The 25,763-nt window shown below is 47.1% G+C and overlaps 3 protein-coding genes across 5 annotated transcripts in view; 2 read left to right on the forward strand and 1 right to left on the reverse strand.

Annotated features, from left to right (window-relative positions):
- Positions 1-20,595, forward strand: part of LOC126932574 (ephexin-1-like) — an 84,959-nt gene extending 64,364 nt beyond the window's left edge. Inside the window, exons 5-6 of one of the 2 annotated variants that reach the window (XM_050751571.1) lie at positions 19,715-19,799; positions 20,519-20,595. In XM_050751571.1, the coding sequence (XP_050607528.1) occupies positions 19,715-19,799; positions 20,519-20,565 (132 nt within the window). In that variant the 3' untranslated portion in view covers positions 20,566-20,595. Of the gene's footprint in view, positions 1-19,714; positions 20,313-20,518 lie in introns of those variants that run through there. The other variant, XM_050751570.1, reaches the window with a different exon arrangement.
- Positions 1-25,763, reverse strand: part of DGKD (diacylglycerol kinase delta) — a 681,592-nt gene that overhangs the window by 536,861 nt on the left and 118,968 nt on the right. The window lies entirely within an intron of this gene.
- The window catches only part of LOC126932571 (ephexin-1), a 334,934-nt gene that overhangs the window by 263,018 nt on the left and 46,153 nt on the right, over positions 1-25,763 (forward strand). Inside the window, exons 2-3 of one of the 2 annotated variants that reach the window (XM_050751567.1) lie at positions 21,308-21,565; positions 22,269-22,411. In XM_050751567.1, coding sequence (XP_050607524.1) covers positions 21,459-21,565; positions 22,269-22,411 — 250 coding nt within the window. In that variant the 5' untranslated portion in view covers positions 21,308-21,458. Of the gene's footprint in view, positions 1-21,284; positions 21,566-22,268; positions 22,412-25,763 lie in introns of those variants that run through there. The other variant, XM_050751566.1, reaches the window with a different exon arrangement.

Consider the following 25,763-nt stretch of genomic DNA (forward strand, 5'->3'; position numbering starts at 1 on the left):
TGTTGAGCCGAGATCGCGCCATTGTACTCCAGCCTGGGCAACAAGAGTGAAACTCCATTTCAAAAAAAAAGAAAGAGTGCAGAGAAAGACACTAGTTGAGTGTAAACCAGCATAATCTTTTGTAATTTCATAACATATGTGAAAAGAAGAAAAAATATTCCTAATCTTTGGCCCAGAGTCCTGAGAGATACTCAGAAATCAAATAAAGATGTTTATTAATATCACTGAGCTATTTGCAGTTCATTGAGTCAGATGACGAATGTTTACAGAACGCCCACTATGATCCAGGCTTTGTTCTAGGTACTGAGGATTTAGCAGTGAACAAAAGGGACCAAGAGCTCCGCCTTCATGGGGCTCCCGTTCAGGCAGGTCCTGGCTCCACAGAGCTCCCAAGCTGGGCAGTGACTGGCAAAGGTCTCTTCCTTCCCTTGGCCTCTGTGACACACCAACCTCAACATTTCATGCCAAACATCTGACTACATTTAAATTTGATTGTTTTTTTTTTGGGGGGGGGAGGTTGGTTGGTTGTTTTTTGTTTTTGTTTTGTTTTGTTTTCAGACGGAGTCTTGCTCTGTTGCCCAGGCCAGAGTGCAATGGCATGATCTTGGGTCATTGCAACCTCCTCCTCCTGGGTTCAAGTGATTCTCCTGCCTCAGTCTCCTGAGTAGCTGGGATTACAGGTGCCCACCACCACGCCTGGCTAATTTTTGTATTTTTAGTAGAGATGGGGTTTCACCACGTTGGCCAGGCTAGTCTCAAACTCCTGACCTCAAGTGACCCACCCGCCCCAGCCTCCCAAAGTGCTGGGATTACGGGAGTGAGCCACCGTGCCTGGCCAAACTTGATTGTTAATCCATTTCTTTCCATCAAAGTGCTGCTTCTTTAAATACTTGTTTTCCCTTGCCTCCAACTTTTTTAAAAGAAAAAATTTTAAACATACAGAAAAATCAAAAGATAGCACAATAAGCTCCCATATGGCCTCAATCTAGAGTCAAAAATTTATTAGCTCCTCGCATGTTGGCATTCTCTTTTCTCTTTCTCCTTCCTTTATTTCCCCTAAACTGTGTGAAACTAAATTGCAGACATCATTATTCTTCACCCCTAAATACCCAGCATACAGCTTTTCAGAATAAGGACATCCTTCTATATAACCACAGTGCCATTATCACACCTAAGAAAGTTAACAATTGTTCTATATTTAATATCCAGGCTGGTCGAGCGTGGTGGCTGACACGTATAATCCCAGTTACTCTGGGATTGTCTGAGGCAGGAGAATCACTTGAACCCAGAAGGCGGAGGTTGCAGTGAGCCAACATTGTGCAATATACTCCAGCCTGGGTGACAGAGTGAGACTCTGTCTCAAAAAAAAATACTAATTATATATATATATATATACACACACACACACACACACGTACACGGATAGATACACACACATACACAAATGTATCTCTAGGCTATATTCAAATGACCCCATGGCCCCCAATTGTCCTCAAAATGTCTTTCATAGCTGGTATTTGTGAATCAAAATTTGGTCATGCCACTTGGGCCATATTAAAAAGATTGAATCAAACTCTAAATGCCCTGACTTTATCATTACACATTCTACATAGGTAACAAAATATCACATGTACCCTATAAGTATGTGTCAATACCTTTTTTAAAAGATGTAGTCAAGTTTCAATCACTGCGTTTGTTGGTATGCTGTCTTTAGATTCCTGTAATCGATAATGGCCTCTTCATCTTTCTTTTTCCATGACTGACTCTTTAAAAATACAGGCCTATCACCTTGTAGAATGGCCCCATTGTGAATTTGTCTGCTTCTTGTTCCTTTATTAACTTGTTCCTTTATTCCCTGTGTTAACTTGTTCCTTTATTCCCTGTGTTAGTCTGTTCTCACACTGCTATAAAGATACTACTTGACACTGGGTAATCTATAAAGGAAAGAGGTTTAGTTGACCCACAGTTTTACGTGGCTGAGGAGGCCTCAGGAAACTTACAATTATGGCAGAAGGTGAAGCAGACATGTCTTACATGGCAGCGGGTGAGGGAGAGTGTGTGAGAGTGCAGGAAAAACTGCCATTTATAAAATCCTCAGATCTCGTGAGAATTCACTCATTATCATAAGAACAGCAAGGGGGAAATCGCCCCCATAACCTGATCACTTCCTCCCTCAACAGGCGGAGATTGCAGGTCCTTCCCTCAACATGTGGGGAATACAATTAGAGATGAGATTTGGGTGAGGACACAGAGCCAACCCATATCACGCCCTATATCTCCTTTCAACTGGGAGTTGCGTCTACGCACTTGATTGGATTCAGGTTAAACATTTTCAGCAAGAACGCATCCAGGTGATGTGTACTTCAAGCTGCATCCCATCTAAAGGCACACATGTCAGCTTGGCCCATTATTTCTGATGCTATGTTTGATCATTTGGTTAATTTGGAAGTTGCCAGATTGCTCCAGAGTAAACGTACAATTTTTCCTTTTGTGACTAATCAGTTATCTGTAGAGTGATGGTTTGAGACCGCACAAATGCACTCTTTCCTATTAGCCTTTCAACCAATGGCTTTTAACATCCATTATCAATCTTTCCTGAATCAACTATTACATTGTTGCAAAATGGGAATGTTCTAGCACTCCTCATACTTACATTAATTGATTTTCTTCTGTGAAGAAGACCCTTCCTTTGTTTTGTGGTTTGTTTTCTTTTGTTTTTGAGTATGACTGTGGACTCACGGTCATTATATTTTTAATTCAATGTGTTTTAATCCATGATTGTCATATTCCTTCTGAGGCTCAAACTGTCACATAGGAGCCCCTCCCAGCTGGCCACAGTGTCCCTTGATATCTCCCTAGCTGTCTTTGAACACTTCCTTGCTTTCAGACACAGCATGCTTTCATATGCTTTCTGTATCTCGGACATGCAATCAGCCATTTTTCCAAGGAGCCCTAGCTCCATTTAGTGGAGAATGGTGTTTAGAAACCAAGATCTGGGCACTAGATGTGTTCATTACTACTGGTAGGTCACTGCTTCTAGGACTATTCAGCAATCAGAGCTAGGAAATTGTACCCATATATGTGTGTGTGTGAATTCACATGCATATCCTAATTCCAATCCTATACACAGTGATGGTTACTCCCTGATTCTGTATCTCACTTTTCTTTTTTTGAAATTTTTTTATTTTTGTAGGTTATTGGGAAACAGGTAGTGTTTGGTTACATGAGTAAGTTCTTTAGTGGTGATTTGTGAGATTTTGGTACACCTATCACCCGAGCAGTATACACTGCACCCAATTTGTAGTCTTTTATCCCTCACCCCCTTCCCAACCTTCCCCCCAAGTCCCCAAAGCCCACTGTGTCATTCTTATGTCTTTGCATCCTCATAGCTTAGCTCCCATTTATGAGTGAGAACATATGGTTTTCCATTCCTGAGTTACTTCACTTAGAATAATAGTCTCCAGTCTTATCTAGGTTGCTGCAAATGCCATTAATTCATTCCTTTTTGTGGCTGGGTAGTATTCCATTGTGTATATATATTGCATATATATAGCATATATATTGCATATATAACATATATAGCATATATAGTGTATATATTGCATATATAGCATATACATTGCATATATATATAGCATATATATATTGCATATATATATATATATTTTCACAGTTTATCCACTAGTTGATTGATGGGCATTTGAGTTTTTTGCCATTGTGAATTGTGCTGCTATAAACATGGGTGTGCAAGTATCTTTTTCGCACATGTTGCTTTTCTAACAGTGAGAACCAGGTCCTCAACAATCAGTATGTTGTGAGACATTGTTCTATTCTACAAATGCACACAGAACAATTTCAGAATGACTCCACCTGTGCCATAATCAGCAGTAAATCTATTGTCTTGGTCGCCAGGGCTTCTGGAACAAAGCACTGCAAACTGGGTGGCTTTTAAACAACACAAATTTGCCCTCTTGCAGCTCTGGAGACGAGAAGTGCCAAAGTAAGACATCATCAGGGCCACACTCCCTCTCAGAGCTGTGGGGAGAAGCTGCTCCCCGCCTCTCTCTGGCTTCTGGTGGCGGCTGGCACCCTTGGCACTCCTTGGCTGGCAGATGCCTCACCCCAAGCTCTGCCAATGTCTTCACATAGCATTCTCCTTTCTCTGTGTCTGTCTGTGCATCCAAATTTCCCTCCTCTTATAAAGACATCAGCCATTGGATTACGACCCACTCTAATCCACTTCAACAAGGATCCTATTTCCAAATCAAGTCACAAGCATGGGTACTGGGGTTAGGACTTGAGCATATATTTTTAGGGAACACAACCCACACCACCAGCTAAACAAAGTGTAAAATTTATCTCTTTTTTTTTTTAGTCCTAGAATAGACCTCAGTCAGGGTAGAAAAATAGAGTACTATGTTGAAAAATTACTGGAACTAAGTATTTTTTTCCTGTGGGGTTATGTTATCAATGACATAATCACTTGGGTTCATTTGTTTTGGTTTATTTTCAATTCTAGAGTTTTTTTCATACTTTTAGATTTCTTTTATTTGAAGCATATAAAACATGTGCGTGGCTTATAAGTCAAAACTATAGGCCGGGCGTGGTGGCTCATGCCTGTAATCCCAGCAATTTAAGAGGCCAAGATGGATAGATCACCTGAGGTCAGGAGTTCGGGACCAGCCTGGCCAACATGGTGAAATGCTGTCTCTACTAAAAATAAAAAATTAGGCGGGTGTGGTAGTAGGCACCTGTAATCCCAGTTACTTGGGAGGCTGAAGCAGGAGAATCACTTTGAACCAGAGAGGTGGTGGTTGCAGTGAGCCGAGATTATGCCGCAGCACTCCAGCCTGGGTGACAGAGCAGGACTCCATCTCCAAAAAGAGAGATATATATATATGTATATACTCAGAAAAGTCTTACCCCTAGCCCCAACTCTGGAAGTAACCATTTTTATTAATTTCTCTTTTTTTCTTTCCTTATTTCTTTTTGGAAAAAAAAGAAGTGTGTATATAATTGTTTCACTTCCCTTTCCATCATTACCTCACAAAAGTAGCACACAACACAGATACTGTATCCTTGGCTTCTCTCACCGACGGTGGGAAATCACTTCCTTTCAGTCCCAACACACCTTCTTCATTCTTATGTCTGCAACGCCATAGCACTCCCTTGGGTGACTATGCCATGGTTTATTCAACCAGTCTCCTTAGGACGGGTATTTAGGTTGTTTCTAATATGTTACTTTCAAAAATAATGCCACAATGAATAACTCTGTCTGTATCTTTTTCTTATTTCAGAGTGTGTGTCTGCAGGGCAATTATTAGACGTGGCGTCACTGGGTGGAAGGGTAAATGCACTTGTAGTTCTTTTTTTCTTCTTTTCTTTTTTTTATTTTTTTCCCAGACGGAGTTTTGTTCTGTCACCCAGGCTGGGGGGCAGTGGTGCAGTCTCAGCCCATTGCAGCCTCTGCCTCCTGGGTTCAAGCAATTCTCCTGCTTCAGCCTCCCGAATAGGTGGGATTACAGGCGTGCGACTACCACACCTGGCTAATTTTTGTACTTTTAGTAGAAATGGGGTTTCATGATGTTGGCCAGGCTGGTCTCGAACTCCTGACCTCAGGTGATCCGCCCACCTCGGCCTCCCGAAGTACTGGGATTACAGCCGTGAGCCACCACGCCGGCCTACACTCGTAGTTCTATTAGTGTCAAATTCCCTTCCCTATGAGGTTGGATAGTTTTGTTCTCCAATCAGGAATGTATTTCAGTGTCCGTTTCCTCTGAGTTTTAGTTTGGTAATCACAAGAGATTTCAACCTTGAAAATGTAGAGCATTCCACCTTTCAAGCAACTATACAATCAGTAGAGACAGCACAGGAAGTACAGAAACTGAGGCCCTGGCTTTAAGGAAGGGACAGGATATATTCTCAGGAGTTTTCAACGAGAAGAAGTTTCCTTTTGTTGTTCTCTTCTGTCATTGCTCTGACTCATGCCTGTGGAGAAGGCTCCCTTTTCTCCTGGTAAGAATCTATCACTTCTTAACAGAAAACTCAGCTGGTGACAGGTTACAGACTCTTTTTTTTTAAGAACAAATGCTAATTTCAAATAGAAACTTGTATTTCTGGCAAGACTTTCCTCTGAGACCCCCACAAAAAAAGAAAGGATGGAGAGACCTATTAAGAGCCATCTATCTTTTTAGCCAAAGCTAAACAGAGAAGCAGGCCTAAACAGCTCGCTGACTCTGTGACAAATAAAAGCTACTCCAAGGGCTCAGCAACATTTTAGAAACAGTAGCAATTTAACATGCAATCTTCACTGCATGGAAAAAATGAGACATGGCTTTAAAATTAGAAAAAGCAGCTGCAACTGGTCAGTTCGGGGGAGAGATGAATAGTAAGTGAAAAAAAAGAAAAAAAGAAATTTCACTTCTCTGCGGGTAAACTGATATCCCCCCTGGAAAATAATGGTACTACTTGAGCTCAAGGCACACTCATCACTTTTCCTTTTTTTTTTTTTTTTCTTCTTGAAATGGAGTCTCACCCTGTCACCAGGCTGCAGTGCAGTGGTGCGATCGTGGCTCACTGCAACCTCCACCTCCTAGGTTCAAGCGATTCTCCTACCTCAGTCTCCCAAGTAGCTGGGATTACAGGCGCGCGCCTCCACCCCCAGCTAATTTTTGTGTTTTCAGTAGAGACGGGGTTTCGCCATGTTAGCCAGGCTGGTCTCGAACTCCTGACCTCGTGATACACCTGCCTCGGCCTCCCAAAGTGCTGGGATTACAGGCGTGAGCCACCGTACCCGGTGGTACACCCATCCTTTAAGGGAGTAGGAAGGAGAGAAGATTTACATTAATAAGTGAAAGGAAAAGGGTCTGGAAGATGTCCCTGTGATTATTTATCGAGAAGTCTGACAATCCCTAAAGAATGTCGACGTGCTTTCAAGCTTCCCCCAGATCTGCTGATTCAGCAAGTACGTAGAAAGCCTCAAAAGCATACTAGGTGCTCTGCCCCTCACAGCGACAAGTGGGGCAGGCTCACTCAGGCCAGGTCCTGTCTCCTTGCCCAGTCTAATAGGACAGAGTTAACTTCCCAATAAAGTGACCAGGGTTTCTGATAGCCCAGATGAAGTGCTCCAGGAGACCTAAGAGTGAACAAACACAGCCAGCCACAGGATGGGATGGGGGACTTCCTGGAGGAGGTGGCATTGAGCCAGTAAAGGTGGGATGTAGGCATGCAGGAGGGCAGGGAAGGGCTTGTGGTGTTAGGGAAACCTGCCTTTGAGTGGAGGTGGTGATTTCTTTGATGACTCATCTGATGGGACTATGGCTTCTGTTTAAAAGGAAGAAGCATTCTGGTTAGGACTTATATATGTGGATTTCTGGAAGGAAAAGGGGAATTTCTGGAAAACGGACTATTTTTATAACCAGGCAGATTAGAATATCAGGTAAGTGCTTTAATTTTGACGATGCCAAGAAGTAATTTACTGTAAAATTTGAATTCGTGATTCTTTGCAATATGAAGAGCTCTTACGGAGGTAGATTTATGTAGTGAATTGCGGTGTTTTTCCCCCAAATAAATCTGGAGACTACATAGCAGCCCATCATTTTCAAGTGGACCAGGCTCCCTATGGCTATGTGAACGCTTTGAACCCATGCTCTAAATTTATGCGCATTAAGGGATTGATGTTGTTTCTTAAAGTAACTTCCTCCCCTCTTATTACATAAGTGACACATTTATGGTAAAAAAAAACACGTATGAGTAAAAGTGAAACCGCCTTTGCAAAATGATGACTGAGACAGTGAAAGAGAGCTAACTTAACTGACTCCATCTTGCTTCTAACCTCCAAGCTGTCCTTGTTCATTCCTGGGCGTAGGCTGAACTAACTTTGGGAGAAACTTAGTTTATAGTTTATAGCTTAAACAAAGATGGTAACAGCCCTTTCCCAAAGCAGACCTCCTTCTTGCCTGGGGACTAGACTGCCTTTGTAGGACTAACATTAGCCACAGATTAGAAATTATGGTTCAGAAGTCATGCAACTGGAGATTACAAGATTCTGACCCTCCCTAAACTGCTCCTAAGATCAGTGCTTGAGATATTTGCAGACCCTGCACTTGATGGATCAGCTGCTCCCACCCAGATCAATAAACTGGCTCATCTGATCCTGTGGCCCCCCCACCCAGGAAATGACTGAGCGCAAGAAGACAGCTCCGACTTCCTATGATTTCATCTCTGACCAATCAGCACTCTTGGCTCATTGGCTTTCGCCCACCCACCAAATTATCCTTAAAAACTCTGCTCCCTGAATGCTCCAGGAGACTGATTTGAGTAGCAATAAAACTCCGGTCTCCCGCACAGCCAGCTCTCCCTGAATTACTTTCTCTATTGCAATTCCCCTGTCTTGATGAATCGACTCTGTCTAGGCAGCCAGCAAGGTGAACCCCTTGGGTGGTTACAAAAGGAGGAGAATTCCCTTAGAACCCAACCAACCAGCAACAAGTACTATGAAATATTTTTGGTGATCAATCTTCTAGTCCTTTAAAAAGTATATGTGCATGCTTAAAATTCCACATATAAAAGTCTATTTATAAACAAAGTAAGAGCACACTACCATTCCAGTTTTGCAATCTGCTTTTTTATTTAAAATACTATGGATGTCTTTCCAGATTATTAAATGTTCTTCTAAAATAATGTTTAATGCTGTAGTATTCCATTTGAGAAATATGTGATCATTTAAATAGTCAATCTATTATTGGACATTAAATATTTCCCTGTTATAAATAACACTGTGAAAAACTCCTTGCTGCTCATTTTTTTTTGCACAGACTCTCAATAGTTCACTAGGATATATTCCTAGAAGTAGAATCTCTTTGCCAAAGAGTATGAGCATTTGCAGATTTATGATATGCGTTGTCAGACTGCCCTCTGAAAGGTTGTATCCATTCACACTCCTGCCCCCAGGGGCAAATGACAACTTCCACACTGTGGTGACCTCCATGCCTTGGCGACCTCCACACCTTGGCGACCTCCACACCTTGGCAACCACTGGCTGTTCATTTTCAAAACTCTTTGATTGCTGTGTTTCTGATATGCTTTTGAAATACAGTGTTTTTCTTTATGGTGATATTCATTTATTGTGTGCTAATTTGTACGGTGCCATCACCAGTTTCCTTATGAGATACTCTGAAAGAGAAATATTAATCATAGTGAAAAGCTATGAATTCTTGGGAAGAAAGGAATTCTGTCAACATTACAAAGTCAAGGACCCAGAAACAAGCATTTCAGTGGCACGTCACACCTGTATCTCAAACATCTCTCCTAGAGGGACCCATCCCTACCCGAAACACTCGTCTTCTAATGAGACCTCAATTCTTTGGTTTTGGTTTTTGTTTTTTTTTTTTTTGAGATGGAGTCTCACTCTGTTGCTCAGGCTGGATTACAGTGGCATGATCTCGGCCTACTGCAACCTCCGCCTCCCGGGTTCAAGTGATTATCCTACCTCAGCCTCCTGAGTAACTGGGAGTGCAGGCACCCACCACCACACCCAGCTAATTATGTATTTTTAATAGAAACGGGATTTCACCATGTTGCCCAGGCTGGTCTTGAACTCCTGACCTCAGGTGATCTGCCTGCCTCGTTCTCACAAAGTGGTGGGATTACAGGCATGAGCCACCGTGCCCAGCCGAGACACCAAATTCTTGAACAATTAGTCCTGGTAACTCAACAAAGAACATTCTACAGGACGTTAAGGGCAAGGTAGTTGTTTCTGTTTCAATAGGAAATGTAAAGTTTTCATATTACCTACTAGCTTTTCATTATGGAAGATACTTTTCCAAAATCCAGTCATTTGTAATTTTCAAGGAACAATTTCTAATTATTAAATACATGCTACTTCTTTAAGTCTACTTTGTTTATGAGTGAATATTTTTCTTTCTTGTTTCATAAAGTTTCGCTCCATTTGGTTAATGGTTAAGGCAATGCATTCTCTGTTACCATAGTGAATGTATTTTAGCACTAAATGTAGGCTACTTAAATAATAATAATAATATCACTTTCTATTTGTTTAGTTAACTTACAAATTGATCTCACTACATTATATATAACTATATCGTTTATGAGGTGATTTAAGATGAATAACTCTGAGTGCAAGGAAGTGGAAGTGGGACTATTCATTCCTTTACAGTTTGAGTTCTTTTCTTTTCTTTTTTTTTTCCTTTGAGACTGAGTCTTGCTCTGTCACCCAGGCTGGAGTACAGTGGCACAATCTCAGCTCACTGCAACCTCTGCCTCCCGGGCTCAAGGGATTCTCCTGCCTCGGCCTCCCAAGTAGCTGAGATTACAGGTGCCTGCCACCACACCCAGCTAATTTTTGTATTTTTAGTAGAGCCGGAGTTTCACCATGTTGGCCAGGCTGGTCTCGAACTGACCTCATGATCCACCTGCCTCGGCCTCCCAAAGTGCTGGGATTATAGGCGTGAGCCACCATACCTGGCCTAGTTTGAGTTGTAATTAAGAATATAAGAGCCCTGTGCCACAACCAGACATCCAAATTATGTGTACCTAGGCAACTCCTGATCTCATTCACTTCAAATTTCACCCTCAGCATATCCAATAAATTACACTATTTATTTCCTTTTTTTTTTTTTAAGACAGGGTCTCACTATGTTGCCCGGGTTGGTCTCAAACTCGTGGGCTCAAGGATCCTTCCAAGTGATCCTTCATCTTGGCCTCCCAAGGTGCTGGGATTACAGGCATGAGCCACCACACCTGGCCTATAGTATTTACCCCTTAGGTGCTCCTTGCTTCAGGATGCTTCTATTGGTCGAAAGCCCACAGCCAAACCCCCAGACCCTATGTATCCCAGGATCCTTGGTTAGGAATATTCCAGAGAAACCAATATCTCAGGACGTCCCTCGTTTTCCACAGTTTCAGATAAACACATAAGCATCCCAGCATCTTATCCACGAGTTATCTGGGGCAGCCTGTTTTAGGTAATTCGTTTCCATGAAGGCTATTTCTATAGTCTGCATCTCATAATTGGTGATATGGCTGCAATTTGTCCAAGCCTTTTAAGGACACACGAACCATCAAAATGCTTAGGAAATTCCAATGTTTCACTAGCCAAGCAACATCCTCCAGGCTGCCTCTAATGCCCAGAAACAGAGCAAAATTCTTGGCCATCATCTATTTTTGATTCAGAAAATGTATTCAGCATAGCAATCTCCAGTCTTCAGCAATTAAGCCCTGAGATGATGGATCTGCTTCCCATGATCATCGAAACTCGTCCAGTGCTACCATCTCTCCTTAAAGCAGACGAGGGTTTGTAGGTGTCTCCTGATCTCTCTGGCCTTTTCCCTAGTTAACCAAAAGCATGACCGTCCACCAGAGCAACACATCCCAAAAGAACAAAAAACATTCCTCACTTCACTAAAACACTGAATCCAGTTTTGATGGTTTTTTTGGACTCACAAAGACAGATCATAACTAGCTACCTCCTCCAAGCTTTAGGCACCAATCTCAGAAGCCATTACCTGCTAGTTCCTAAAGAGATCGGTTGAAGAATCATCACTGACCCAAGACACACAAGATGGGATACCAAGCAAATGCTGATGCTTCAGTCAGTAACTGCAGAGAAGAAAGACTCACACCAAGGGCATTGCACCACCGAGTCCACTGGCTTCCCCGTATTGACTCAGCTTCCCCTTCATGAGTCAGCCCCTTCCCAATGCCTCCTAGAAGTGCTGGTGCTGAGGAAGCAGAGATCAACGGCCTCTTCATAGTTGCCCCCAAAAAGCTCAGGTTCACTGGGAGGAGAAACCGTGCAGGCAGGTGAGAATGCAGCAGTACTAACAGAGGACAGGGCAGGGCCTGGGAGCTGTCAGGAGTGACTCAGCTTTCATCTGGGCAGTCCCAGCCTGGATCGTCCATTAACTCTGTTGAGCAATGAATTACCTACAAGGTACTGAAGATAACAGATGTGTGGGGTCAGACATGTGTGAGGAAAATTAACAGAGCAGCTGCACTTAGGACAGACGGAGGGAGGGACAAAGAGACCAGAGGAAAGGAAGGCTATTAGAGGAAAGTGGCCACTGTGTTCTAAATCAGATTACAGGCTGAGTGCAGTGGCTCACACCTGTAATCCCAGCACTTTGGGAGGCCGAGGCAGGTGGATCACTTGAGGTCAGGAGTTCAAGACCAGCCTGACCAATTGGTGAAACCCCATCTCTACTAAAAATATAAAAGTTAGCCAGGCATGGTGGTGCGCACCTGTAATCCCAGCTACTCAGGAGGCTGAGGCAGGAGAATTGCTTGAACCCGGGAGGCAGAGGTGGCCGTGAGCTGAGATTGCACCATTGCATTCCAGCCTGGGCTACAAGAGTGAAACTCTGTCTCAAAAATAAATAAATTAATTAATTAAATAAATCAGATTAGAGACCTGCAAAGTTAGAGGACAGTCTACAAGACCACTCTCACTTTTGACATGAATGGCAGAGTTTGGGGGTGCCCAAATTCACCCTCAGTTTCAATAAATTGCTAGAAGGACTCACAGAACTTACTGAAAGCTGTTATACTCACCATTACAGTTTATTGCGGTGAAAGGATACAGAGTTAAATCAGCCAAGGGAAGAGATGCATGGGGAGAATCCAGAAAAGTTCTACTCACAAAGCTTCTAGTGGTCTTCTCCCTGGGGAGTCACAGACAGCGCTAACCTTCCCCTCAGCGATGTGTGACAACATGCATGGCACATCATCACCCAGAGACACCCACCTGCGCATTGGTGTCCAGAGTTCTTACTGGGGCTTGGTCACAAAGATCTGGTTGGCTGCCCAGGTGGCTGACCTCAGTCTCCAGCCGTTCTGGAGGCAAAGCTGATATCACATGACCCAGAGACCCCACCCTATCCAGTGTGGCCCAAGGCTCCTGGGTAAGGAAAGACCCTCTTTTCAGACACCACATTCCAACAGCTTAGAGAGCACCTCCCAAGAGCCCAGGGCAAAAGCCAGACCTCTCTTTGGGTAAAGTTAATTCTTTATCGCACAGGGATAGACTGATTTTGTTTTTAACTTATTTCCATAACATGATACGATCCCACATTGATAAATTATCTTCTTGATGAAAAGTAAGGGAAAATCTCCACCTCCACCTCACCGGTAAAGTACTTCCAGCCACCCAACAGAACAGTTTATTTTGGAAAGTCTCCTTGTGGCGAAATCTTTTCATCCACAGAGTGTGGGTTTCTGGGTACCTCAGTGCCGCAGCGACAGAGGCGGTCCCTTCCTGGGCATCTATCCTATCCTTTTCCTCACCTTCCCCCTAGATTTGGGGGTCCATTTAACTCTTGATGCTGTAGCCTTCTGTGGGTCGACTGCTGGTTCTGCCTCTGTGAATTAAATTTGTTGATTTTCAAAGCAAGTAGAAAATGTGTTCTGAGAGTGATAAAAATAAACTACTGTGTTTATGGATTTAAAAGACACAGTCAATTAAAAGCTACCACATTTCCTATATATATTTGAGAAATGTCTTCTCACTACCAAAAAGAAAAAAAGAAAATTCAATGCATTTTCCTACTAAATATAACAATACAAATGTTTTTAAACATTCGATAGTCTGGTGACATACCATGTGACCCTGAAAATAGAATAAGTGAATAGCAATGTGCAGTTCCTTATTTTATACAATATAGTGTTGACTCACTATCCTATATTTCCAGATCTGCCATTAGCCAGCTATGTGGTCTTCAGTTTCTTTTTTTTTTTTTGAAATGGAGTCTCACTCTGTCAACCAGGCTGGAGTGTGGTGGTGCGATCTTGGCTCACTGTAACCTCCACCTCCTGGGCTCGAGCAATTCTCCTGCCTCAGCCTCCCGAGTAGCTGGAATTACAAGCATGTGCCACCACACCTGCCTAATTTTTGTATTTTTAGTAGAGACAGGGTTTCACCATGTTGGCCAGGCTGATCTTGAACTCCTGACCTCAAGTGATCTGCCCGCCTCAGCCTCCCAAAATGCTGGGATTACAGGCATGAGCCACCAAGCCTGGCAGGTCTTGAGTTTCTAATTTAACTCTTTGGTCTTGTTCCTTTGGTAAAATAAAAGTATTGAACCAGATAATCTCAGCTTCCATCCACTTCCTTCCAATTCCAGAGATTCTCCCTCAGAATCAAGAAAAACTGTATAACAATAACCAAGAACTCCCGAAGGCTGAAGTTACTATGTAAATAAGAAAGCACTTTGCTTCCAATATTTAACTTTTATAACCCAAAGGAAAAAAAAAAATCTTTAGATAAAACACCTAAAATAACTAAATACTTATTTTAAAAAATATAACATTACTTCATTCACCAATTATTTTTTTTCTTTTTGAGACAGAGTCTCACCCTGTTGCCCAGGCTGCAGTGCAGTAGTGCGATCTTGGCATACTTCAAACTTCGCCTCCTGGGCTCAAGTGATCCTCTCTCCTTAGCCTCTTGAGTAGCTGGAACTATAGGCGCACGCTACCATGCTTGGCTAATTTTGTCGTTTTTTCTTTTTTAGAGACGAGGTTTCGCCATGTTGCCCAGGCTAGTCTTGAACTCCTGGGCTCAAGCGACCCACCCACCTTGGCTTCCCCAGGTGCTGGGATTACAGGTGTGAGCCACTGCATCCGGCCCATTCTCAGATATTTATATAGCACCTACTACGTGCCAGTCAGGTATAAATATTTGAAATATTTATCAGTACTTTATTTTGTGAATGATTCAGAACAAAATGTCAGTTAAAAGGAGATTTTAATAACAGCCTGCCTAATAAGCACTAAACGCAATGGAAAATGGAACATGTGGAATTTAGCTGAAGGTTACATGCCTTAGAACTCAGTGACTTTCTAAACTGATTTTATAATTACATAGATATTTTTAGCTTATTTTTTACTGGAAGACTTTATGCTCATCTTAATATACGTAATTTCACTTTAATATTTTCTTTTTTTAAAAAAAAAAAAAAAAACCTTCCTCTTTGGTGCACCAGAGCATAAAAGGAATAGCTCCCATTTAGTGCTACACCAAATTCAGGGATGGTGAAGCCACACAAACCAGGCGGTCCTATGTTTGCCCATAGAGTGTTTTTCTTTTTCTTTCCTTTTCTTTTTCTTTTTCTTTTTTTTTTTTGAGATGGAGCCTCACTTTGTCACCCAAGCTGGAGTGCAGTGGTGCAATCTCGGCTCACTGCAACCCCTGCCTCCTGGATTCAAGCGATTCTCTTGCCTCAGCCCCCCAAGTAGCTGTGACTACAGGTGCGTGCCACCACGCCCAGCTAATTTTTGTATTTTTACTAGAGACAGGGTTTCACCATGTTGGCCAGAATGGTCTCAATCTCCTGACCTTGTGATCCGCCTGCCTCGGCCTCCCAAAGTGCTGGGATTACAGGCATGAGCCACTGTGCCTGGCCTCATAAAGTGTTTTTCTCTGGCCCCTGATGAAAGATGAGTGAGGCAGCAGGGTGCCCATCCTGAGGAGCCCATGGCTTCCTGGAAGGATGCCCTTGTGACAGAACATCCCAGTGCCAGGCAGCAACTGCAGGTCAGAGAGCAGAAGGGGCCTGGTGGGGACACCCAATGTGCCTAGACCTGGAAGGGCGAGGGTGTCAATAGGAGAGCACAATCCTAGGGGAGGGAACAGCACTTGGAAAAGCCAGAACCTGGAAAAGTGTGGAGAGGCCAAAGCCTCAGAGAGCTAGGGAGGCCAGTAATCCCCACCAAGATCACAAAGGCATGGGACAGCCGATGAGGGACCTGTCAGAGCACAAGGGGCCAGGCGTCACCCTTGGTGGCATGGAATTCCAACCAAGATGTTTGAACAAGGGAGGGACAAAATCAGACCCATATTGCCCGAAAGGGACAGAGAGAAGGATGGCCTGGGGAGAAGAGGGATTTGCAATAGTCCAGATACCAGGGAAAGAGACCACTTGTGGGATCCAGGGAGCTTGGTGAGCCATTGGCACACCGGGTGACAGGAAGTACAGAAGCGGAGGCCACCGCCCAAGTTCTACGTGGCTCCTGGTTTGCCACAGGGGAGGGGAACTGGGGGAGACGGTGGGTGCACTGTCAGGTATACTGAGTTTTAGTTGTTTAGGGGCTACTGTGGACTGAATATTTATCTCTCCTGCAAAATTCCTTTGTTGAAATCCTACCCCATGAGGTGATGATATTGGAAGGTAGGGACTTTGAGAAGTTGGTTTAGAAGGCAGAGTCCTCATGAATGGGTTTAGTGCCATTTATTTATTTATTTACTTACTTACTTATTTATGAGATGGAGTTTCACTCTTGTTCCCCAGGCTGGAGTGCAATGGCACGACTTCACCTTACTGCAACATCCGCCTCCTAGGTTCAAGCGATTCTCTTGCCTCAGCCCCCTGAGTAGCGGGATTACAGGCACCTGCCACCATGCTCAGCTAATTTTTTTTTTTTTTTTTTTTTTTTTGCATTTTTAGTAGAGACAAGGTTTCACCTTGTTGGCCAGGCTGGTCTCGAACTCCTGACCTCAGGTGATTCACCCACCTCAGTCTTCCAAAGTGCTGGGATTACAGGTGTGAGCCACCGTACTCGGCCCTTAGTGCCCTTTAAAAGAGACCTCAGAGAGCTCCCAAGCCCTCTTTCTAACACATGAGGATACAAGAAGTCAGCTGTCCGCAGCCAGGAAGTGAGCCCTTCACAGAACCAGCCCATGCTGGCACCATGATCTCAGACTTCCGGCCTCCAGACTGGGAGAAATAAATTTATATTCTTTATAGGCCCCCAGACTACAGCACTTTGCCTGAACTAAGACATAAATTGATACTAAGAAGTGAAGGTGCTGCTTAAAATGTGGTAGTGGTAATGGGTAGAGGCTAGAAGAGTTTTGAGGCACGTGCTAGGAAAAAAGCCTAGATTGCCATGGATGGAATTTGAAAGGTGATTCTGGGCCAGGCCTGGTGACTCATGCCTGTAATCCCAGCACTTTGGGAGGCCAAGGCAGGTGGATCACGAGGTCGGGAGTTCGAGACCAGCCTGGCCAACATGGTGAAACCCTGTTTCTACTAAAAATACAAAAAGTTTAGCCAGGCACGATGGTGCGCACCTCCAATACCAGCTACTCGGGAGGCTGCGGCAGGAGAATCACTTGAACCCAGGAGGTGGAGGTTGCAGTGAACCAAGATCGTGCCACTGCACTCCAACCTGGACAATAGAGCGAGACTCTGTCTCCAAAAAGAAAAAAAGAAAAGAAAAAAGAAAGGTGATTCAGGAGAGAACCCATAAAGAATAGAGGTGAGCTGTCAAGAACATTTGTATCTTCTTAGCCAATACTAATTCATCGTGAACAGAATGTTGGTTGGTAGAAGTATGGAGTTTACCATACCAGTTACCATTCTAATGAAGCCTCGGAAAACAATGAGGAGCATGTCATTGGACACTGGAGAAAAGGCCATCCTTGTTATAAAGTGGCAAAGAACCAGGCTGAATTGTGCTTTGTGGAAGGTAGAAATTGGATGTTTAGCTGAGCGGATTTCTGGGCAAAGTGTTGAAGGAGTGGCAGCCAAATGATTTCTGAATAGCCTTTTGAGTCATTCTCCCCTTGTCTGGAAGAATCGCATGTGTTTTCAGCCAAATGGTTCTATGTCCAGTCCTGTAGGGTCTAAGAAGTCCAACAATCTTCCTTCCTTCATTTTGTCCCACTTTCTCAGTTTCCTCAGGCCCAGCTGGCACTGTTTCTGCTGGTAGAATCTCACCTCTATTCTTGGCTTTTGTTGGGACGGTTAAGTCTGTGATTCACACCCACACTCATCTCCTTATCAAATGGTCTGTCCATCACACGCTTGGTGTTTTCTTCTGAATGTTTTCTCATAGTTTGTAATATAGAAAGGCTGAGAATTCTTTCAAATCTTTGAGTTCTGCTTACTTTTTGCCTAACAGTTGCGTCTTCAAATTATTTCTCTCTTCTCAAATTTTACTATGTTTGTCAGGAAGAACCAAGCCACTCCTTCGACACTTTGCCCAGAAATCCACTCAACTAAATATCCAATGTCTACTTTCCACAAAACACGATAGCTTCACACCTCTGACAGAGAAGCATAGTATGAGCCACCAAATAATGGACAGGCACAGAGTAGACAGTGCCCTGCCCAGCTGTGGGGGTGACAGTGCCACACCAGTGAGCACTGAAGGCAGAGCATCAAGGCAGACAGCATTATTCTCCAGCTTTGGAGAATCTTCCTCATGGAATTTGCCTTGCTAGGCTTTAAACTTACTTGGGACCTGTCACCTCTTTCCTGTTCTCTTCCTTCCTCCCTCTCTCTCTTTCTCTCTTTTTCTATTTCTTCCTTTTGGAATGGGATTTTTTATCCTCTGCCTGTCTCACCATTGCATTTTGGAAACATAGAATTTGTCTAGTTTCACACGTTCACAGCTGGAAAGGAATTTTTGCCTCCAGATAAATCACACCTTGGGTGTCACCCACATTTGATTGAGATGATATTTGGATGAGACTTTGGACTTCAGACTTTAGAGTTGATGCTGGAACAAGTTAAAACTTTTGGGTTGTTAAGATGGAATGAATGTATTTTACATGCAAGAAGCACATGACTTTTGGGGGACCGGGGGTGGAATATTATGGACTGACTGTCTGTTTCCCTCCTTCCCCCAACATTCACATGTTGAAATCCTAACTCCCAGGGTGATGGGTATTAGGTGGTGGGGCCTTTGAGAGGTGACCAGGCCATAAGGGTGGATCCCTCATGAATGGGATTAGTACCCTATAAAAGAGACCCCAGAGAGGCCAGGCGCGGTGGCTCATGCCTGTAATCCCAGCACTTTGGGAGGCCGAGGCGGGTGGATCACAAGGTCTGGAGATTAAGACCACCCTGGCCGATATGGTGAAACCCCGTCTCTATAACATGGTGAAACCCCATCTCTATTAAAAATACAAAAATTAGCCAGGCATGGTGGCGGGCGCCTGTAGTCCCAGCGACTGGGGAGCCTGAGGCAGGAGAATCACTTGAACCCGCGAGGTGGAGGTTGCAGTGAGCCCAGATCAAGCCACTGCACTCCAGCCTGGGGAACAGAGTGAGACTCCATTTCAAAAAAGAGAGAGAGAGAGAGAGAGCCCAGAGTGCTCTCGCCCTCTCTTTGCATCATATGGGGCTACCATGAGAAGTTGGCACCATGAGAAGTTGGCACCATGAGAAGTTGGCACCATGAGAAGTCGGCAGTCGGTGACACAGAGGAGGGCCTTACCAGCATGAGACCATAGTGTCACTCTGAGCTCAGCCTTCCAGCCTCTGGAACTAAGAGAAATGTGTCTGTTGTTTACACTGGGTTCTGTTGACACCCTGTATTAGTCTGCTCTCACGCTGCTGATAAAGACATACCTGGGACTGGGTGATTTATAAAGAAAAAGAGATTTAATGGACTCACAATTCCACTTGGCCTCACAATCACGGCAGAAGGCGAAAGGCAGGTCTTACATGGCAGCAGGCAAGAGAGAGAATGAGAACCAAGCAAAAGGGGTTTCCCTTTATAAAACCGTCAGATCTCGTGAGACTTATTCACTACCAGGAGAACAGTATGGGGAAACCACCCCCATGATTCAGTTACCTCCCACCGGGTCCCTCTCACAACACGTGGGAATTATAGGAGCTAGATTCAAGATGCAATTTGGGTGGGGACACAGCCAACCATATCACACCCAGTCTATGGTATTTTGTTATAGCAGCCAGGACAGCCTAAGATGTGTCATGGCCGGATGGAGATGGCCAGTGAACAGGAACACACCAAGGGCAGGAGATGGCTGCATGGAGGTACCTGGGTCCATGAGCGTGAGTCAAGGAAGGGCGGTGCTTGGCTTGGGAAAAGACCAGATGGTTGTCTCAAATATTCTCAGAATATTCTCAGGCCGTAAGGGCATGAAGCGATCAGACCTGCCCATTCTGCCCCAAACGAGGAACCAGGGCTAAGTGGCAGCTTTAGGGACTGGCTTTGAGTCTACCGGAGCACGAGCACGCTTTTCTAGAGTCAGAGCTGGGGAAGTCAGACCAAGTGGGAAGGAGACCTCCCTTCCAGGCAAAAAGTTTAATGCTTCTCAGCTTCCTCCCCAACCCTCCCGTGATCACAACTGCCTCATTCAAGACTAGTTAAGGATCCTTTAAAGCCAAACAATTAACGAGTAACTGCACCGCTGCCACTAGGAACGTTTACATCCCCCCAACTAAGAATTTGTTAATTTAAACAAAGGTCAGGTGGGTGGAGCCTGCAGGGGACTATGCTCCGCACTCCACCCCTGCCCCTGGGGTATCCTCGGGGCGTAAACAGGACCGGGCCCGGCTGCAGGCTCAGGCCGCGGTCACCCAAGGGCCCACCCAGGTGAGCCGGCAGGCCTCCGGAAAAGGACACCGGGGCAGCGTGCCAGGGGCCTTTGGGCGGCGGGGCGGGGTGGAGGGGGCATCTTGTTAGATGTCCTCGCCACACCTGAGCAGACAGCATGATCCCTAAGCAGAGGGCGGCTTGGCTCGGTCCGCAGGCACCTCCAGGCCTCGCTCTTCCAGCTGGCCTTTCTGCTCTTTCTGATCCGCGAGCGTACTGACCCAGCTAACGCGAAGGCGCAGAGTCCAGGAGTCGATGTCACCGGGCATGGCAACCCGGCAGAGGTTTCGGGCACTTGGTTTCTCCTCCTCTCGTGCCCCCAAACCCACCCCGGACCCGCCAGGGTCATGCGTAGCTGAGGGTAGCTCGTCGTGCGACCAGACTCGCCCGGGAGAGACCTCCGCGCTGGCCCCCTCCCCACCGAGAGGCTCAGGAGCGGCCTTGCATGGAGCCCCTGAGACCCCAGTCTCCGCCTGGAGCAGAGACAAGACGGAGACCCTCTCCAGCGGGGACACATTCCCCGAGGCCAGGCTCGAAGCTTCAGAGCCGGTCACCGAGCTGCGACCCTGCGGGAGACCGCAGGGGGTGCCCAGCTTGGGCAAGGAGGAGGTCTGAGGGGACTGAGGGGCCGAGGGTGGCCTCGCCCGCCCCTTCCAGGCACGCCCCGCCGCGAGGAGGGAGCGGGCAGGCAAAGGCGCAGCTCCTGGGCCCCCACGGCTCTGCCCCTCTCCGGGTCGGGGCACGGCGGCGAGGGGGAGGAAGGCGCGGGCCCGCGGGAAGCCCCGACCCGCAGTCGGCGCCCGCGGGGCCGGGTCGCGCCCAGCCCGGGCGCCCCCGCCACGCCGCCGCCCGGCCTCGCCCCCGCCCCCGCCGCGCGCGCCCCTCCCGCCTCCCCCGTTGCCGTGGCAACCCCGGGAGCCTCCAGGCGCGCGCCCGCCCGCGGGAGTGCTCGGCAGCGGTGGTGGCGGCGGCGGCAGCTCCGGTCGAGCCGCGCGCGCTGCGACCCCGCTCCGCAGCCCGCTTGTCGCCCCTGACTCAGCCCCTGGCCCCGGCGTGGCCCCCAACCAGGCCCCCGCACCCGCCCCGCCGCCGGCCCCATGGAGCTGCTGGCCGCTGCCTTCAGCGCCGCCTGCGCCGTGGACCACGACAGTTCCACCTCGGAAAGCGACGCGCGCGACTCGGCGGCGGGACACCTGCCCGGCAGGTGAGGACGGGCGCCCGTCCCGGCCCCGGCGCGCCGCCCCCGCGTGCCTCCTTACCAGCTTGCGCCCCGGGTCCCGGGCACCCCCTGCGAGGCCTATCCCCACTCCCCCGTCGCGGGCCCCCGCCGCCCCCGCTCCCACCCCCGGGCCTCGTCGGGCCCGTACCCCATCCGGTGGGTGATGAGCCCCGACCCAGGCCCCTGGGACCCCGGTCCCTGCCCGGAGTCTCCTCCAGCGCCCTCGTCCCGGGCGCCCTGGTCGTGCGCGTCCCGCTCGGCATCCCCTTTCCGTGCCGCGTGGCCTGGGGACGGGAGGATCGGAATCCGAAAGGGACCGGGAACCGAGTGACGGCGAGGGACGCCGGGTGGCTTCCTGGCCGCGGGACCCGTCGGGCTGTCGGAGCGGCGCCGGAGAGTGGGCACGGTGCGCCAAGTTTCCACCGCCTGCCCGGGAGCTCCAAAACCATGGAGGTTTGGGCGGGCTGGTGTGGAAATGAATCACCCAGTCGCGCCCTGGTGCGGTGACAAAAAGGGCTTTTGGGGCCCGCCCGGCCGGGAGGGGCTGCGGCGGCTGTGGTCGCTGCCCCTGGACGGTCCCGGGTAAGGTCCGGCTGGCCAGCAGCCGCCTGTGCCCACGCCCCTCGCGAGCCAGCCGAGGTGAATCCTCGCTTAAAAATAACCAGTGCCTGTCCTCCTTCTCTGGCAGCGAGTCGTCGTCCACCCCGGGAAATGGGGCCACGCCCGAGGAGTGGCCGGCCCTGGCCGACAGCCCCACCACGCTCACCGAGGCCCTGCGGATGATCCACCCCATTCCTGCCGACTCCTGGAGAAACCTCATTGAACAAATAGGTGGGTGTCTTCGCGGTAGCTGGGCTTTATTTGGGAAACGCGGGTCCCTGGAGGACTCTGAGGGTCCTCCTGCTCATGGGAAGTCGTTGTGTTTCATACGAAGGAATGCGTCTGACATGGGTAAGGAAAGCTTTTGACATGTTTGGCTCTAAATGGTTCCGCAGGCAAAACTGCTGCATTTTAATAGCGCTGCACAAGGGGGCTTTGGCGACCATTTCTGTCCTGCTCTCTGCGGAGAGGTCTATTTACCCAGCTTTTGTCTGGTGGGAGGACTCTCTGACCCCTTATCACTCCTGCCAGAAAGAAGGGATGAAGCAGCGCTGCTGAGCTGTGTAGTGGGGAGGACTCCACTATCCCCCATCAGGGAAGACCTGGGAGCCAAACTGGCTGCTGGGAGCAGAGTTGGGCTAGAGGGGGAGGTGTGTGAAGGGGGTGGAGGGGTTCTGGGAAAAGCCTGGTGCAATTCAAGAAGAGGAGGCAGTGGCCAACTTTGCACAGGGGAAGGAAAGGCGAAGCAGGGAGGAAGCAAGAGCCCCAGAGGCCCTTGGCTTAGGAAGGGAAGCCTCTCCAGGAATACGGCCGGGAAGGGAAGCCGAGGCTCAGCCTGTGTGGTCCAACTGCTACATAACTGCACCTGAAGCGCTGTGAATAGGGAAAAATGGATTCAAATAGTGACCCAAGAACTTTAATACTTGCATTTAAAAAAATCACTAGTGACATCAAGCTAGTTCTCATGTCACGAGAGGCACCCGGGAATGAATAATATAGGTTCCCTTACTCTGAAAATGGTTCCGGCTGCTTAGAAAGTCTTTTGGTTCTTCATTGTTGTCAGAGCAGCCGACAGTCTATCTGTTAAACAAAAATTCTAGGTTTGGAAAATTTCTTCACTAAATGTATAATTACTGTCCTCCAGTCCCAAATGCTTGGACAGACGCGACGTGTCTCCGGTGGGGAAGTGGAGCTTCCATCGCCACAGGAGACGCCGTGCTTGGGAGTCCTTTCCCGGGCAGCCCACTCTTCCCTAGCAGGGATCTTGCTAAACTGAGCCCGGAGAGGAGCTGAGCCCTTGCGAAGCTGAGGGGGTGGAGCGCACACTGCATGCTGTTAAGCCGCGCTGACTCCAGGAATTTTGTTCCCAGTGGGCCCCCTCCACGTGTCAGGCTGGGTAGTGGTGGTGGTGGCGGCGGTGGCGGCTTTTCCTTTTGTTTGCTGGGGGAATGGAGAAGGTCTGATCTGAAACTGATGCCAATTAGAAAATCCTTATTTTAAAACAAAGGCCCCTGACAACCCCTTTCTCCCAGCTCTGCCACGCTGTCACATCTGACTTAGCATACACTGTAGACTTTGACCTCCACCCTCTTGAAAGGGCTCCTCTTCTGCTAAGATCAGTGTCATGACCAGGAAGAACATCCAGGTTGGGGAGGAGATCGCGCCTCCCTTCTGCACTATGGGTATGTGGAGCTATCTTTCTTGGAGACGGCTGAACCTGCTGGGCCGGTGGCAGAAGTCCGAAGCTGGCAGGCAGGGTCCCGAGCTCTAGTGTCTGGTCGCTTGGGGCGTCACTGTGCTCAACTGGGAAGCAGCAGGGCCTCTGATGTTCCTCCCGCTACCTCCTGCAGCTGTCTGCTGCTGTCATGGTGAATGTCTTTTCCTGGCTCCTGGGCCTGACCCATAGTAGCTCAACAGATGTGTTGATTGACAGCCCAGGGCTGTCCCTGCCCTCTTCTCACCTCTGTCATAGACTTGAGGTCTGTGCTAAACAGATCCCTGCAACAGCCTAGCTGCCTTCAGCTCTGTGAGTTCAGCAATTCTTTGCCAAATGTTAGGAAAGGACGGCAGCTTCCTAAAGCTGATTAAGGGGGAAGAAAAGTGGGAGTCTTCAGTTCCACTTGGAGGTAATTCCAAGTGCAAACCTTTACAGGTAAAGGTTATTTCCATTTAAAGTTGTGCCGACTAAATGTACAATACATAAAATAGGAAAGCATGATCTATTGACAGTACGTTGACTACAGAAATTTAATATGTTAGTATAGTTTCTCAGGTAAAGAAAACTTACTCGTTTTGTAATCTGAATTTAAGGCAAATAAAAATGAAAGGTTATGAGAAATGGTTACACACTGTATCAGGTAACTGTCTAACACCATAACTCCAGAAACATTGGTGTCTAAATTTGTATTCTCAATACCGCAGAAAAAAGTATAAAGTTTTGAGAAGACTCTAAGGTTACTTGTATTGACAGTCTTTGTCTGCAGGTAACAATATCTATCAAAAAGTGATCTTAAACAACAAAATGCCCCATCTCAGTTAATGAGTCCAAAGGTAGGAAGTTCCAGAGTTGGTTCATGCAGCCAAACAGTCACCTGGCTGCTTGCCTCCTCCAGGTGGGCCTTATGTTACAAGATGGCTGCCATAGCTCCAGGCATCACATCCTCAGGGAGCCATGTGTGAAACAGGAAGGGCAGTTTGTCTTCAAGTGTCTGTAGGGGAGGGACAGCTTTTTGACAAGCCTTTAGAAGATGTGCCCTTACTCTCCTTGACCAGTATCTTAATCAGTTCCAGTTGCTGTAACAAGATACCATATACAGAATGGCTTATAAATAACAGAAGTTTATTTCTTACGGTTCTGGAGGCTGGGAAGTCCAAGATCATGGTGCCAACAGATTCAGCATCTGCTGAGGGCTGGCTCTCTCTGCTTCAAAAATGATGCCTTCTTTGGTGCATCCTCACAGGACGGAAGGGGCCAGGCAGCTCCCTTCCACCGCTTTTTAAAAAATTATTTATTTATTTATTTTGGGGACGGAGCCTTGCTCTGTCACCCGGACTGGAGTATAGTAGCGCAGTCTCGGCTCACTGCAGCCTCCCCCTCCTGGGTTCAAGCGATTCTCCTACCTCAGCTTCCTGAGTAGCTGGGATTATAGGCGCCTGCCAATACACCCAGCTAATTTTTGTATTTTTAGTAAAGATGGGGTTTTGCCATGTTGTCCAGGCTGGTCTCAAACTCCTGACCTCGTGATCCACCCACCTCAGCCTCCCAAAGTGCTGGAATTACAGGCATGAGCCACTCTGCCTGGCCCTATCCACCTCTTTTATAAGGGAGGGCATGAATCCCTCTCACAGAGGCAGTGCCCTCATGTCTTAGTCACTTTCCAAAGGCTCCATCTCTTAAAACTCTCACACTGGGTATTAGGTTCCAACGTATGAATCTAGGAGGACACCAGCACTCATACCACTGCAGCCAGGCTATGCCTCATGCCTGTGTCTAACCCACCACTGGCAAGGGGCAAGGAACTATCCTGGTAGGTTTTCGCTCTTTGGCCCAGGCTGGTGTGAAATGGCACAATCTTGGTTCATT

Source organism: Macaca thibetana, chromosome 12, assembly GCF_024542745.1.
Source record: "Macaca thibetana thibetana isolate TM-01 chromosome 12, ASM2454274v1, whole genome shotgun sequence".
NCBI lineage: Eukaryota > Metazoa > Chordata > Mammalia > Primates > Cercopithecidae > Macaca > Macaca thibetana.